Source organism: Sus scrofa, chromosome 14 (genome assembly GCF_054392235.1).
Source record: "Sus scrofa isolate SSC_HxYL_T2T_F1_AM1 chromosome 14, Sscrofa_HxYL_maternal_Yorkshire_Landrace_v2.0, whole genome shotgun sequence".
NCBI classification, from domain to species: Eukaryota; Metazoa; Chordata; class Mammalia; order Artiodactyla; family Suidae; genus Sus; species Sus scrofa.
The window spans coordinates 150,724,789-150,742,328 of NC_139396.1; the positions used below are offsets into that span (position 1 = coordinate 150,724,789).

Here is a 17,540-nt window from a genome sequence, read left to right on the forward strand (position 1 = left end):
ACCCTAAACAAATTCAGATGAAAATACATTGACTTTATATTCCTGGAAACTCTCACATGGCATATATGATTTGACCTCAACACGGTATTACATGCTAAACCGATCTTTGAAACACTAACAGTTTCTAATTCATAAAGTTTTTGCCAAAAGACAAGACCATCCTAAATAAGATGTTGAAAAATCCTAATTGCCACAAAAGGCTATGTCTCAGATCCTAGAGTAATATTCTAAAAGGCTCTGGATACTAGAGCAGTGACCCCTGGACTGTAACTCAAGATTCCTGGGTTGCTCTCCTCTTAAAAGCATCTGTCAGGCTCAGGGACATGCACACCTGGGAAAGCCTTCTTCTTCATTGTGGTGAGAACATTTAACATGACTTCTAACTCCCCCAAATTTTCTTTTCCTTTCTGTTTTTTTGTTTGTTTTTTTAGGGCCACAGGTGCAGCATAAGGAAGTTCCCAGGCTAGGGGTCAATTCAGAGCTGCAGCTGCCAGCCACAGCCACAGCCACACCAGATCCGAACCACGTCTGGGAGCTACGCTACAGCTCATGGCACTGCTGCATCTTTAACCCACTGAACGAGGCCAGGGATTGAACTGGCATTCTCGTGGATACTAGTCGGGTTTATTATCACTAAGTCAACATGGGAGCTTCCCTACGAATTTTTAAGTGTCTAATACTGTTAACCGTAGGCGCCACGCTGCACAATCTCTACAACTTCGTCATCTTACATAACTGAACATTTACAGTCAGTTCCCCCCTCCCCCGAGTCCGTGGTCTTAACACTTACACACACACACACACACAAACACACACACAGGTACCCCGAGCCAAACTAGGTTTTGATTAATGCAAGATCCTCGGTGGGGGAAGGAAACGACTACACCCTGCATCTTTCTGATGGCGACAAAAGGTGGTACATCAAAAATAAGAGACTGAACACTGGTGGGCCTGCAGTTTTTTTGTTTTTAAAGAATCAGTTGCTAACCTTTGGAAATCATACTTCACATAAAACCCTGTATTTTCAGTCTCTGGAAAGATCACTGGTTTAGCAACCCTGGCCTTGAGTTCATGTCCACCTGGTCACCGGGAGCTGGGGCTCGACTGCTGTTGCCCCCTTTTGGAGGGGGCAAATGAGCCCTCCAGGCTGCCACTGTCCCCAGGAATCCCTGCTCACCTACACCTGGCCCACCTCACCATCTGCCGTACTTACCTGGCTCCTTAAACATCTGAGTGTGCAATCCCTACACTAAGGTTGTGGCACAACAAGAAAGGTTGCTGGGAACTGCCGAACAGCCAGTCTCCGTCCCATACACCTTCTGGTCGGTCACCAGAACACACGAAAATGTGACATTGTAACGGCGATCATCTTTACTCGCCTCCAATTTACTTTAAAAAATCATTTGTAAACTTCGGTGCTAATATTAATAACTGGACCATCTCTCACACTTGACCACAGCACTGAAAACCTCTGAGAGAGAAATTCGATTTTGGCTTTTGAGTATGTCTAACAAGTGATGAGACCCCTGAAATTTTGAGAATCAAATTTTAGGAGAGTAAGAACAGAACCAAGCACTTCTAGTTGATGTAACTCGTAGGTATATGAGAATGTTGCTTCCAAGTATGAACTCTGTACAATCATAAAAATGTGACGGTGTAACATTCTGCGTTATGTGAAATTATTTGGGGAGAAATCTAGAATGCTGGGTGTCCCAGGTCACAAGCCCATGACTTTGAAAGCTGAACAAAAACATTTCTGAGATAGGCACTGCGTTCAAACAAAACCTATGTGGAAAAGGGCCACTTTAATAATAACTCTCTAGTCCCAAATTACCCCAAGTATCTTTGTCTCGGTAGACTAAAAAATAAATAAAAATAAATGTGTCAGGAGTTCCCATCGTGGCTCAGTGGTTAACAAATCTGACTAGGAACCATGAGGTTGCAGGTTCGATCCCTGGCCTTGCTCAGTGGGTTAAGGATCCAGTGTTGCCGTGAGATGTGGTGTAGGTCGCAGATGCAGCTCGGATCCTGCGTTGCTGTGGCTGTGGCTGTGGCGTAGACTGGCGGCTACGGTTCTGATTAGACCCCTCTAGCCTGGGAACCTCCATGTGCCATGGGAGCGGCCCTAGAAAAGGCAAAAAGACACACACACACACAAAATAAAATAAATGTGTGTGTGCTGGGGACAGGCAGAAGGGGGGACAATCTAGAGAAACAGTGGGGAAGTGAAGAGATACAGTAAATGAGCCTCTAGAATTGAGGGCAATCAGAGACCAGGAAGGGGTGCCGGCCTGCAGAGAACTCCCATGCTCCAAGTGCGTGTGACTTACCTTCAAGACACCTACGTGTGGATCCCATCTCATAATCTGGGATAATACGGCTGTGTAACACACATCATCCCGAGCCCTTACACTCCTGGTTCCTTCGGAGAGCATCACGGATGGGCAGGTGCATACTTGGACCGCAGGCTGAGAGGGCCCGAAGTGGTCATCAGTTAGTGGGCTCTGCCACAGGCTGGACGGTAAAAGGAGGTGAGAAATGCCGTGGGTCTGCCAATGCTACTCTTGAGCTCCCTAAAGTTATCCTTGTTATAGTTGTCTTAAATTTCCTCTGAAACCTTGTACAGTCCTTACCTGAGAGGGTGGTTGAAAATAAGTGAAATAATTCATAAAGGAAAAGCACTTGGCACAGGCCTTAGCCTCTGTGTAAATACTCGGATGGAATTTTCTACCGAACCGTAAGTTTTATCCCCGTGCGAGGATGTCCCATACATAACGGGCATTCTAGCCACAGCTGCTGAGGTGTCCACGCTCAGGTGCAAACCACTCTCTGAATGACTTTTCAAAACTGTTTCCATGGTGAGGCTGGAGGTCTTACAGAATACCTGCTGCAATACATCAAACAAGAGGCATCCTAAGTACTGTATTTTCAAAAAACAAGGAGGGCTCATGGACAGTATTAACGCATATTCGTGCATTTTATCTGGAATAAGAAATTATGACAACCAAACTAAGCTTAAACACTTTAATCAACTATAATAAACCAATAATCAATATATCATATAAAAATTCTGATTCATGCATCAGATTACATAAATTATACAATTGTCACATCATGTAATGCTTACATACTTTTGAGTTCGTACCTGCAAAAACATATACAAGTCACTGGAGCATTTTACTTAACAAGTGTAATACTCTTCAGTTATAAATAATGCTTGTGTCTTTCAAATACCTGCTACATATATACAGTTCTAGATCTGCAGCATTTTTTCTGTACCTCAAAATACAAACCACCTGGAAGATCGAAGATTGATAGGCCCAACGTATCATTTGTTACAGATTTCGACTCCACTGTAAGAATGGATTTTTTGACATAGAAAATAAACGAAATAAAATGTCAACTCTAGTTTAATGCTTGAAGAGCTTCCACACGTCTTACTAAATACATCAGAAAACCCTTCCTATGCAGATTAATTAGTTAAGGTGCTACCTATTGCATATTAAATACTTGCAATGATCGCATCTGGATTATTAAAGTTATAAATCTGTGAAAATGGGGGCTTTCCGTGTGTGCTGACAGACCCTTCCATCTACAATCACGAGCCAGCCGCACTGCGATCCTTTCCCTTTTACTTCAAAGAGAGCGAGGGAATGAGCATGCTTCATATTTCACTTACACACACAAGGGACACCAGCCATATCTATAAGACATATGAGCACACAGACATCAGAAAGTTGCAGCTTGTTTTACAAATCCAAGGTAGGCTGTTTTTTTTCTAAAAGGCTACAGAGGGAAATAAAAGCTCTACTTAGTGTAACAATTACGAGATATATTAAAGACAGCAATTCTTTTTTTTTTTTTTTCCTTTTTGAGATTCTCTTCGCTAAAGAACAAGCACCCGTATGGGGGTGGTAGGCAGTGGGATGTGAGGGCGGAGGAGTTGGTGGAGGATGTGAGCAAAGCAAGTCTGTCACTAACGAGCTGAGTTTTACTGAGGTTTCCATTCATGAAACCCTTTTAAACACAAGGCAACTTTTTCACAGCTGGAATATTACAACTAAATCTTCACTTATGCTGAAAGCAATAGACATAGTCATGTATAATCATGGGGGGATGGCAAAACCAGGCTCGATGCAGAATACAGCAGCAAAAAAGCAATACTTAAATATTTTTCCTGAATGGGTAATATGTCATTTTATATACAATTCTAAGATCTAGTCTCTATTCTTCAACAAACAAACTTGAAGCATAAGTGATGGGAAGTGTGTTCAATACTTTCAAGCGGAATTTTAGAACTGGAAGGGGAACTGGCTGTAAAACTATACTGTTTTAGAAATATTAGCAGAAATATTTTTAGTGATATAACAGAAGTATGCTAGCTTTAAGACAGGTTTGAGACTACTATCAATTCTGCAATTTAAAAAAATCCTCTTATTGGTGGAAATATCTTTGAGCATGTCTTTTTAGAGTATAAACACAAAAGTAAAATCTGTCTATAAGTCTACTGTGCTGTGCTTTATTTAATGAGTATATGTTTTATTTCCATTTCTAAGCTACTAACAAAATATATCATTAGAATACTTAAAAGCTATACTTTGTAAAAAATAAACTAATGTGATCTTTTTGGCCTTTTTTCCTACAAAGCGAGAAATGAAAACTATTTGCACTTCTGCCCACAAACACAGGAAACACTGGTATGTTTACTTAGGAACCCATTTTTACTTTTTGTTTTTAGTTCATTACATTGACCGATTATGAAAATATATAGGAAGTTTCACTCTAGGTCATGACTGAAAGAAAGTTCATAAGCTTCAGAACAAAGTATTTCAGGCAGTGGTAAATGCAGATTCAGCTTTCAATCCAATTCTTGTCTCAGAATTAAAGATAAAAATATTGATGCAGTTCTCCCTAGAGTCCACACAGGGATGGGTCTAATCCTTAAGAGTTTTTATACAAGCAAAGAATCTCTCCTTAAAGACGAATTTCCTTACAAAAAGAAGAGTAGTACTTGAACCATACTTTTTCATGAGCTCTATTTACATAAAACATACCCCCAATATGACACTGACATCTTGGTTCATTCTATAAAGAGTAAATTTGGCCAAAGCATACTAAAATATCTGCAGATAACCTGTCATAATACTGAAAACACATGGACTTCAGTATTTTGAAAAGTGCAAGAACTTCAATTACACTAAAAGAAAAAACAAATGCTTAGACTTCTGTAACATTTGATAAACGATAACTAGAAATGGCACCAGGTTAAAAAAGTAGTGATTACCAAGACTTCAAATGGGAAAATAAAATTCTACATCAGATTGTGAGGTTTATTACAGAAATTCATAAGTGGAAGAAAAAGTTGATAAAAGCTATTTTTTCCTTCTCTGTTTCCTCATTTTAAGAACTATCTAATTTTCTGCATTTGGGAAAATGTGTCAGAATTTCAAAATGTATGCTCTCATAGGAAAAGTAAAGAAACCCAGAAAATACATATAATAGTAATTTTAGCTTACAAATACAAGCTCGGCCAAATATTATCTGATTTAAAACATTAAACCGAACAAAACTATTTCATGTCCTTCGTATTTAACTTTCAATGAAGTCTTGGTAGAGATAAATGCTAGACAAAAAATACAGTTTGGTAAAAGACTGGGGAATGTATGTCTCCATATACTGCTGAATTTTTCATTTTCAATTCTGAAGACACAGATTCAGTATATTACAGTACCACAGACTTTTTGGGTTAAAAATAAGCAGTAGAGGATTAGTGATATTTTTACTCATTATCTCTCACTCTAAAGACTAATTTTGTTCAAATACATAAAGATAATTTATGAAAGCAGTCAACATTTCAGGAGAGCGGACTTTAAAGAAAAGCCGCTCAGAATCTTGTGATAAAACAATTCCTAAAGGGTGGATGTAAAAAGCTGTACTAGTAAAGATGTGTTCCAAACACTCACCTCTCCTTTAGCAACTCTTATTTTGGTTCAGAACCCAAATGCAACCATCTGTTCTATTAGATAACTTGCAACCAAGCCTAATTCTTCGTTCCTATTATTTGCTCACTGCTTTGGGTTATCAGGCATCAGATGATCACATACTTTTTTCCCCCAAATTATCTTCAGCTATAACTTCCTAATCTTTTCTTTGCTAGTATTTTAAAGACATTCAGAATCTGAACAAATCATGTTTGCTTACCTTCGGCTTAGAGCTCAAACGAAACTCAAATGTTAAGACAAAAAATTCAAGAAATTCATGCTGTTGAAGTTTCCTAAAATATGTCATTCTTTTAAATAGGACTCTGGATCATTACTTTTGGAAAAAGAGAAAAAAACTGATGCTGGAGAAATAGTAGCAGCTCATTTTGAAACCGAGGTGCACGTAGTCAAGAGTAATTTGAAGAAGCTAATAGACCATCATCGGAGCAATGATGATTTGTTTTGCATCGACAGAGCAGCACACATACCTTTTCACATTAAGAAATCCTAACTGGTATCCTAATTTTAGAGGCAACCAGTTGTTTTAAAATGTTCTAAAAACACACGTATATAAGAGGTATTGCATATATTTTATATACAAAGATACATGAACAGATATTCATGTACATCTATATGTATATAAAATAGGAACTTTTTTAAAGTAGTGTTTATAATGAGCAGTATTCTTGCAGCGAAATGTCTGCAAATTGACTTCTGAGAAACCAACCACAGTATCAATTCTGCTTTATGGGAAATCTATTCCTGAGGAATAAGTCATGTTCTTCTCAAGAAAATCTAGGCCTATGGGAGGTTAGTGGGCCGGCACCAGCACCTAAGGAACTGCTTATTCATCGAGCATCTGGCCCATTTTCACGCTAAAGGTTGAAATTATTTAGCTCACTTCAAAGGTCACTCTTGATAGTCTCTGCTAATATTTACAAGTAAAACAATTTTTTCACAATGAAGGAGAGTACGTAATGAAACCTGATAGTGTGGTCTCTCTCAGCAACAAGCTTTTCTTCTATTTTTCTTTCTCATTCTTCCTTTCTTTTTCCCCCCAGTTACAAATGCAGTACCATTAGCTTATCAGCTATTGGCGAATTTGCCAGCCTTCCTGGACGGCTCGTATGGCACTCTGAGAATGCTGGGCGTTTCTTCCATGACCCTTACGAGGAGGTTGTCGATGTAGTCCTCCAGCTCCCGGATGTGGGTGTCCTTCCTCCTGAGGAGCTCTTTGTGTTTCACCAGCTCCTGCAGCACCTCCTCGTAGGTCAGACTACGATAGCCCGCCGTGGCATCAAAAGGGTTGCTGTCCTAGAACAGGATAAAGATGGTCGTCTTAAGAGAGACAATATCAGGGACAAATTATGAATGGCTTTGTGCTCCAACTTTCTTCAAACCCTCGTCAAATTTCTCTCTATCCTTGGCTAGAACCAATGTGACCGGTCATAGAATGGCTGGCCCCTGTTTTGAGGAAACGACCAGGGCAGATGCACCAAAGCCTTGATCACAACCCTAAATTCTTCTAAAACTATTTCTACCGTGTGGACAAGGTCCCAATATAAGAAAATGACCGTATAATTTAAGGTTAAATAAAGAGATAAAATGTTCTGTAATAAACATAATTCGAAGAGACAAAACCAAAAGATCTGCAAGAATTAACTATAAGAAATATAAGAAGCTACTGAAACTATGCATTTGGACACTGGTTTAGTCCTCATGGAATTTCTTCCACTGAACTGTAGTTTAATGTCATCATGCCTTTACCGTTTTATTGAAGATGGCTACCAGGAAAAAGCAATATCGGATCTGCTTCTGCAATGTTACGAAATGTCGAAGGCATTAAGAATTAAATCCTTATGGGCATCCTTTATAAGAACCCCACGGGAGGAACTACTGTTTTAACTTATAGGCAAACAGACCTTCTTCTCCCCTGAGTAACTAGTCTATTTCCTCCTTTTAGTACTAATACCTATACAATTTATTTCCCTTTTTGCCTTGGTTGTCAGGACACTCACAGTTCAACTACAGTCATGTTAACACTTAAGATGAGTATATCTGCACTCTTGCAATTCACGTAATTTACTGTTTAGCCTTAATCTGTTAGTGAAAATTCTTTTTACACAAAAGTATGAACATAAACCAAAAAAGGGCAGTGATTTAATTCGTTATTACAAAGCATTCTAATATTAAAAGAAAAATATTTCGCAGGAATTTAATTTAAAAGGCACTATTACTTCATTTATTTAAAGTGTATAATATTTAGATTTTTCATTACCTAAAATACAATGCCGAAGTATAAAGTAGCAATCTATGCCTTTTCCTACACAGTTCTATCACTAAATTCAACGACTTAAAATGGTTCATCACTTTTTTTTCAAAACATTTCCATTTGGCTTTAAGGAAAATAAACTTAGGTACTAAGGAAATTGCTCTTGCTCTTAAGGACTAATAGTATCTAACACATTCAGCCAAGGATGGAGAACGGGGATGGGGTGCAGGTAGGAAGGTCTTTTTTCCTTTTTTGTCTCAGAAATTAAATTCGTCCTTACTCATTTTTAGGATCTATTTTAATTTAATATATGTCTAGGAGTTTTCATCAGTAAAGCCAAAGTGTAACTTTTTATCCCCTCCTCCTCTGGACACCTGATTTTGCTGTACCAGAGAAACAAGCCAGAGCACAGACAGCAATTTGCTACTGTGTTACCCAAGCACACTCCCTTTTCTAGGATTAAAAAAAAAAAAAAAAAAAGAAATTCAGGACTGAAAACTTCTCCAATCCATAGACCCTCTCAGGTGTGCACTAGGTCTTCAAAGATTTTGCCAGGCAGAAATATGTAATGGGCATCTCAAGCAGTGGGCTCTGCCTGTTCAAAGGGAGGAAGCAAAGGTCAATACAGGTGATCAGCGGTGTAAGGCTGGAAAAGAAGGTTCAGGACAAGGCACAGCGAGAGGCTGAAATGGTGAGTTCCACAGAGACCGTCTAGGATGTCGAATCCTCTCAGACAGAGTGCTGCAGCAAACAGAGAGCCCGCTGAAAGTTTCTAAACAGGAAAGATGATTAGAGCTAAGTTCTAGGGAAATGGCAGCAGGGGGTAAGACCATTTGGAGGAACTTCCTTTAGTTACAAAGCTATTTAAATAGTAAAGATAAGAGTTAATACGAGCCTCTATAGGGAGAGGATTAACACAACAGAGGATGCTAGAAAAGAAGTAAGTTCCAGTTCTGTAAGACATGTTAAAAAATAACTTCTTTTAACCTTAGAAACTGAGATCTGCACGACCTCATGAACGGCATTGCCTTCGTCTCTCCAAACATTTCAGAACACTGCCCTATAACAACTAAAGGGCAATTCTGGAGATAGGTCTTGGTTTACTTTTTCTTCTCTTTTCTTTCAGATTAATCTTTTGTAAGACTACGTACACACACACATATTTACTAGTTTATTTAACTGGCCATGAGTAGTCTAGAGACATAAAACTTACAATTTCCTAAACACATTCTTATTAACATTTATTATACTAAGCAGGTTTCTATAGAGAACATAAGACATACCATAGAGGAATGTGTATCTTAAACCTTCATTTAAAAAAGCTAAAGTTTCTTACTTTAACCTAAGTAATTCTGCACAAATTTGAGACAGAAACCAACCTAGGTCTCATGTGCCTTCTCTGATAAATGAGATGTTCTCCAAGGTCCCTCTCCACTTTAACATTTCGTGGTCTACAAAGTGATTTTTTTCTGAACTGCATTTTTAACAAGGAATAATGTCCAACTAACATGATTTCATTTTTCTAATAAAACATTTACTGAAAAATAGGAGTTCTTGATAGAACTGCAGAGATTAATGAAATTAAACTATAGGGTATTCACTACTGATGGTTTTACACTTTTCCTTAATTTAACATACTAACAGCATCAGACTAAGTCTCTCTTAATCAAATTATACATATAGGGACTGATTTCTCCAAACTAATTAAGTGATAATATACAGTTAGAAAATTATTTGTATTGTTATTTTGAATACTATACCAATACCATTAGAGAATGTTAAAACAATTTTTTTTAACATTTTCTCTACAGACAATGAGGAGGAAAAACACGTCAAAAAAAAAAAAAACCCTCTTATTGTGACATAGTAGTTTGAGTTAATACTATGATAAAAATCAACCTAAAATTTAATCTCTCAAAATAATTATCCCAGCATATTGTTCAACACTTTACAGTAATAATCTAGAATATACAGCTCCATTACTTAGCTTATTCCCCCCTCCCATACACACACACACATGCCCATCTAATACTATCGATAAACAGATTTCTTGGAAATACATTCCTGATCCTTTCAATAAATTTTTCATTTGCCCTTTTATGTGAAAATTTTACCCCAAATTTCTGCATCAGGTTTCTAAGCAAGAAAACATCTTAGAAACACATGTACCATAAACTATATTCTGAAAAAGAATATAAAATAATTAAAAACAGTTTTATGCTTAGTCGCAGATTTTATCCCATATTTGAAAATCATGTAAACCTTCCAATGTTAGTTCATAAGATTCTTAAACTGACTAATACACTCAATAAATATATCTATCCCTCTGTTTGTTGATGTAATTCCAAATAAAATAAAGGTTAATATTAACTAATACATACAAAAGGAAAATAAAATATTTCTGGTTACAAAAATTATTTTGCTTAAAGGGCAAACTCTCAGGCAAATATAAAAATTACTTTTTCAAAAGATACTTTTAATATTAGTCTTGGAAAAACTAAAATTGAGAAATCTCTAAGCCAGTAAAGACTCAAATAACCTACCACGGGACTAACTACTCATTATTTTTTCCTCTAGCATTACATACAGATGGCTCATCATTTTTAAGATGCCTTCTTATAATGAAATTTAATGTAAATTTTCTTGTCTCTTCCCCTTTCATAATCAATCCTTATTCGTTCCTACCCAACCTCCTAAAAAAATTGCCATATGCAGATGTAAGAAAATTAAGGCGGAATGAGAGAAGAGAATTACTACATGAAGTTTTCTAATCACAGTTTTAAATGATAGTTGTGCAAAAGACTTTAAAAATTACTAGTGATCTATTTTTACTTTACGCATAGTCTAGCCTAGCCTAAAATAGGAAATGTATTTTTTTTTACAATATTTAAATTTCAACAAAAGCAAATTATCAAGACTCAAAATAACTGAAGATTTAAAGAAAGGTTGTCCTGGTAACCAAATATTGGTGGGGTACTAACTGACATCCAAGGCAACTAGAGGAGAGAGAGAGAGATAAGATGAAGGCTTGGCATTCTCTGATCATCTCATTATTGTTCTAATGAGGAACTTTGCTCTGGGAATATCATCTCAGCTACTTTCACATCTTTTGTCCTACTCCCTTCATCTCCCTTTCAGTTCTTAATTAGGCCTTAAAGAGCTCACACTGCCCTTTCAACTGGCTACTGCTCCTGTTTAAACACTGTGCTTTCACAGACAGGTGTTGGCACTAGCATATAAGACATACAAACTTAATTACAAAATACTATGTCCAGAAGGGGAAAAAAATAACTTGGTGGATGGCTATTATTGGAGAACTTAATGTAAATTACTTCAAACATCTTATAATCTTCAACATAAAACTTGTTCAAATACTTTTCCTCAAAAACGATCAGTATGAGGATGAGCCTTCTCCTCTTAATTGTATTGCAGTAAATTAACAACACCTAGTAATCCTTTAACTGTCATTTAGAATAGTTAGTATTCCAGAGAAAAATAATCACACATCAAGGGTTCTTTTATCACCTTTAAATCCCTTAACTAAAACAATTTTCACATTTTATTCCTTTAAAGAATTCTAAGGATGCTTTTACAGCAATAAATTACAAGATTTGGAAAAGTACATTTACAAGCACATAGAAATTGTAATTAAGGTTATTTAATAAACAATAGCTGCACATTAAATCGATTTTTTGATGTTGCATTTTGTTTGAGATTAAGTAACTGCCTGATAGAATTCATTTTACTATCTGATCAAAGGCTGACTTCATATATTCTGACATTTCTCGCCAGACTGCCATAATATAAAGACTTGAGTATTTATGAAACATCAAAACGTACAAATCATTTACATAAAACAGCAAAAACACAGTACAAAGTCCCCTGTCTCTATAATGTTTTCTACCATTTTAAAGACAAACAACTATGTCTCAGATGGTTTATACACCACCATGGTTTCTTCCAGGCATATCACATCTTAGAAAATTGAGATACGTTACTGCTTTGAAAAATTCTTATTATACATCTGGATCACACACATTAAGGACAGATGGTTCAAACAGCAACCACCAGCCTCTTGGAATAAAGGCTCTATTTCTGTTATTCAGTGAGAATTTAGTTTTCTACCAAGACATGTGCCCGTATTCTTGTCAAACCTCATTCTCTAGGTTTAATACAGTTTAGAACTGACTGAAGATGCACTGCAACTCTGAACAGAGGTGATAACGGCAAAATATGTCGGTTAATTTAGCTGGCCACTACCACACGTGTTAATATATGTGGTTTTGTCCTGACTTGGAAGGTAAGTGTCCTAAATGTTCTTTCGCGCACACTTTCCTGGTTAACTGGATCTCTCTCAACAGGATGCTTTTCCTGCTGTTAAATGCTGACAGCAGCTTTATTCTTCCTTCAGTCTTAGCCACAACAACAACAAAAAGTTAGTTTTCTCCACATGCTCTTATTTCATAACTATAATGCTGACCCTCACATAGAGCTTTCATATTCATTTTAAAACAGTCTGCAAACAAAATCGGTACCTTCTAAATAGGCTTCAGTTATAACCACGATTGCTTACATTTCCATTAAATCAAGTCACGCACACCCTATGGTATATTAAAGTTTGAATTCTGCTTTTCTTCTTGCTCCCCAAATTACCACACTAAGCTATAACCCATAGGTAACTGAGCGATTCGAGGAGATGGAGGCCTTTTTAGAAATGTGTCCCAGACAGAAAGACAGCTTGCAGCTTGATTTTCAATAAATTCACTAACCACCCCTGGCAACTTACCGGGATTTTCCTGAGGTCTTCACTGCTTGTCGGATTCAAATGAAAACTGAGTAATAAAAGACAAACATAAATGTTAAAAGTGTATCATAGTCCACGTGGGAGGAAATACAAAAGCAGAACATTTTAATCAAGAGTGCAATAACAATTTCTAAATTCCTATATTACCTGAGTGAAATTTAAAGCAGGATATAAAAGAAAATCAATATTTACTCAACATTCGAAAGCATCTATAATTTTAAAAGTTGAAGGAAAACCCTCCAGTCATTATTAGAACTGAAGAACTGTACCTCTAAATATGTAGTATTTAAACATCTTTAAATATAAGTCATTTTACCCAGTGAGATATTTTATAAAAGGAAATTCTGTGATGTTATGATTCATTTAACATACACTCACCTTAGGCTTTCGGATACAAAACTTTGGAGAATTAAATTTAGGTTGGAAAGACTGTCAACAAGAGTTGAAAGCAACTTTTAAAACAATTATTTCTATAGGTATAAGAAAAATTAACCTTTAAATATTATATCCTATCAAGGAGAATGAATTCTGAGTTGTGTGAATTCTGAGTTGTATTTCTATTATTAATGGATTTCTAAGTAGCTGGTCTTCGAAATTTAAATACCCGAATGGACCAAAACAAAATGGATTTCTTCCATGCAGAGAGTACAATAACACCCCAGCTGAATGCTATAAGCATTTTCTTCTTTGAAACATGCCCATTAGGAAGGGGACTGCAACCAAAAAAAAAAAAAAAGCTAAACTTCAAAGCCGTCTGATGAGTAAATATTTCATCGTTGCTATTCAAGTTTAATTCTCACCCAGCACTTAGGAGTATTAGCTATCAGAACCTCTACAGAGCATTACTATCCTAGGAACATTTTTACCCCCCCCAACAAAAACACTTAACTATAAAATATATTTTTTCATTACCTGTACTTTATCAGCCAAATCACTGGAATCTTTTGAAGAAATCCACTTTAAAAACTTTTGTTTATAAGCACAAAATGTCTGGACACTGAAAAATAGCTATTATTACAAGTGCATATCCCAAACTATAAATCTGCAGGGCATACATGCATGTACAACCACATCAAGGGAATTTCTCACAGGAAACACAGGTTTCCTTTGTTTTGACTAGGATTTCCAGCACTGGTTGCTGACCTTTTCTATCTAGAACTCCTACCTACCACCTATAACTCCTTATATGTATTTTAATGTATGTGTTTTCGCATTCCCTTTGTCTCACCGTCTTTACGGGTTTCTCTATGGTCCCAGACTAGTTACTGTATCAGCAAAGCCTCAAAAGCCTGATAAAAGAGTGGCTGGAAAGAAAACAAAAATGAAATCCAAAAGACTTTACCGCATGGTACACCTCGGCTGAGAGTGCCGAGGAGCAGCTGATGACACGCGCGGTTCCCAGCTGCCTGGTGTTCAGTCCCCGGAGGTCAGCATGAGACCAGTGGGACTCAGCTCTCCTTGCCCCATTATCTCGCAGCACGTTGTTCTCTAATAGGTCAAGAAATGCATTCTGCTAAATCTTTCTCCATCCGACTGTGATACTCGCAAGGACACATGATTTCCATTCTGTTTGACAGCTCACCACAGTGCTGACGGGCAGAGAAGGGGTTGAAGGGCCTGGAACCAGGGAGTGTGAACTCAAATCCTGGTTCTGCCTGACACTTCCTAGGTGACCTTGAGCAAGCGTCTTGCCTTTGGGTGCATCTGGGTTCCCCGGTCTGTAAGGTGGGGATGGAAGCAGCCTCTATCATGTAAGACCACTGCGAAGGTGAAATGAGTGGACCGCATGTAAAACACTCAGCGGTGACTAGCAGAGGGAACAGGTTCAGTACATTATTCTCTTAAACAAACATTTGCATAGCACGTAGACTGTGCCAGATCCTGTGCTCAGCTCCTGACCAAAACTTACTCATTTAATCTTATAACCCTTAAGGTAAGTATGATCTTCATTTTCAAAAGAAGGCACCAAGTCACAGGGACGTGAGGGAGGTCGTGCGAGGTTGTCCGGAGAGGAAGAGGGGGTGGTGTCCGACTCTAGGCTCTGCCCTCCTGGGACACACAGTCCCGGCCCTGTTTTCTGCACATAGATCTACTCAGTGAGCACTGGCTGCACCGCTGAAGCCCAAGGATTAATCAGATGTTCGAGAACACACACGGGAGAGTTGCCCTTGTTGGGGAGTGGGGAGGAGCCCTGAGAGTTAGATTCTTAGACCACCCAGAGGAGGGAACTGTTCTACCACAGAAACTAATCAAGGAAGCTCTACGTCAAGGAAAAAGCAGGACCTAGAGTCCCAGGAAGGCCAGGTCCGGCAGGCCACAGAAAGAGCACTCTGAAGTGACGTGCTGTCTGGGCTGCCGGACAGCTGCGCCACTGCAGGACACGGGAAAGACTGGAACACAGGCAGCGGCAAAGGAGCCCTTGAAGGGTTGTCAGGCAAAGCAGAGGCTCTTGGAGCTGATCCACAGAGCACCAGGCCATTTTTTGACAGTTAGTCTTCTTTCATCAACGTGACTTCAATGTTTCTTATACCTATCCCGCCACATCTTTGAAGAGTAAACAACGTTATGATCTGTGTAAATTTCATTTTATGCCTCAGGAAGAAATTACTGAACTAAGAAATAGAAATGCTGGTATTACATTTACTGTAATAAGAGTTTTTAAGAAACAGTTAGGACAATTATTTTAGCAAAATACAAAACTAACAACATGTAGTATCAACGGCTTCAGCCCATGGAACTGAAGCGCAACTCAGTGGCCAGCGGAAAGGTCCGAGATTGCTCAAGAACGGCCACAGCTGTCAGGAAAAGGGGTGAGGAGCACGGCGAGGCCCTCTGTGCCCTGCACCTGAGTGCCATCTGAGGCCCCCCCCGCCCCCCCCCCGGCTGCCGCTGGCCGTTGGGTGGATCTGAGGCGGGGGCTCTTGTGTTGGGCACTGTCTGAAATCCAAAGGCAGGACCCTTCCCTTGCGGTCCGCTTTATACTCATAGACTGACGTGTCAAACACATGACCAACTCAGTCATTCACAGCTGCCTTGTCTGATCTGTCCTTAAGGGGGAAAAAAGAGTGAACTGAACTGGATTGAATTAGCTTGGGCAAAAATAAAATGTCTCTACTTAATGAAGTGTGGCACCAATTTGTGCTACCTTTCTCTTTGGACTGCCGTCCGCATGTCAGACAAGATAGTGAATAATACAGCCTGACTGCTCAACTGAGTTGTTGACAAGTTAAGGAAAATGGTGTTTTTAATCAGGTACGAAAATAAACTTAGGCTCACACTGAAAAGGTCTGGGCAAATTTAAACTGCAGAATTACACAAGAATTAATTTTCAAAATCAGAACTGAAAGAGGGCAGCAGAGGTTTTTAAAGAATGATAAGAATATTTTTAAATGCATATTTTTAAAATTATTTTACAGTAATAAAACACTTTCCCGCAACAATCTGAAGTTTTTAGGTTTTATAAAAGCTTTCTACCTTGTGATATTTACAAATTTTAAAGATTTTTTCCTACTAAACTCCAAATTTTAAAATTAACAGAACTAAAATATATTTCAAGGAATCACAGTATCTCTTCGATAACATCATTTATTAATTAATTTACTTTGAAGTTAGGATAGATACTGAGTAAAAGTAAACTGATGAAACTTGAAAGTGTTCTTCAATTTCTGCTATGGACTAGTCCTTCTCAGAAAAACACACCGATCTTTATAAAGTAGAGAAATCTAACCATTGCAGAAATCACTAAGGCATTTTGATAGTGAACTTTTTTTTTTTTTTTTCCTTTGTCCTTCCTCTTCTCTTTTGAAAACTCTTTTTGCTCTCTTGGAGCAAGAATACCTAAGAAAGGGAAGAGACTACTAACGTGAAAAAGTTTGGTAAGGAAAAAAAAAAAGCCCAGAGAAAAACAAAGATCTACTAAAACTGATTAACTAGCTGCCTCGTCAGTAAAAGACAATGCAAACTGTGTAAATTCCTGGCTCTGGGTTTTTAAATCTTTCAAGAAGCAGTCATGTAAAAACACTTAAAGCTCTTTCCAAGGTATTTAGAAACAAGTTGTTATTGTATCTTCCATGACACCTCTTTCCAAACCCTGTTACTGCTGGAATTATAAAGCTAAGTCCATTCTGGCCTACAGTTTGACCCATTTTATATTTAATGAGTGAACTCAAGTTTTTTGCAAAATCCAGTTAAGTGTCCCATCTGTCGGGGGGGGGGGGGGGGAGACAGGAAAGGGGGGTAGAGGAGTAACTATGGCAAATATCATATTAAATTCCTTATTGTGTATGGAAATAAGTATAACTTTAAACCGTCACAGAAGAACTTCAGATGTTCATTCTTTTTTTTTTTTTTTTTTTTTTGTCTTTTTAGGGCCGAACCCTCGGCATATGGAGGTTCCCAGGCTAGGGGTCCAACAGGAGCTGTAGCCGCCAGCCTACACCACAGCCATAGTAACATGGGATCCAAGCTGCGTCTGCAACCTACA

At 38.1% G+C, this 17,540-nt stretch overlaps 1 protein-coding gene across 3 annotated transcripts in view; it reads right to left on the reverse strand.

Annotated features, from left to right (window-relative positions):
• Window positions 1–3,010: 3,010 nt before the first annotated feature.
• Window positions 3,011–17,540, reverse strand: part of RAB11FIP2 (RAB11 family interacting protein 2) — a 43,250-nt gene continuing 28,720 nt past the window's right edge. For all 3 annotated transcript variants that reach the window (XM_001927901.7, XM_084995710.1, XM_084995709.1), the window contains 2 exons: window positions 13,040–13,085; window positions 3,011–7,295 (listed from right to left, as the gene is read on the reverse strand). In XM_001927901.7, coding sequence (XP_001927936.3) covers window positions 7,068–7,295; window positions 13,040–13,085 — 274 coding nt within the window. In that variant the 3' untranslated portion in view covers window positions 3,011–7,067. The remainder of the gene's footprint in view (window positions 7,296–13,039; window positions 13,086–17,540) is intronic.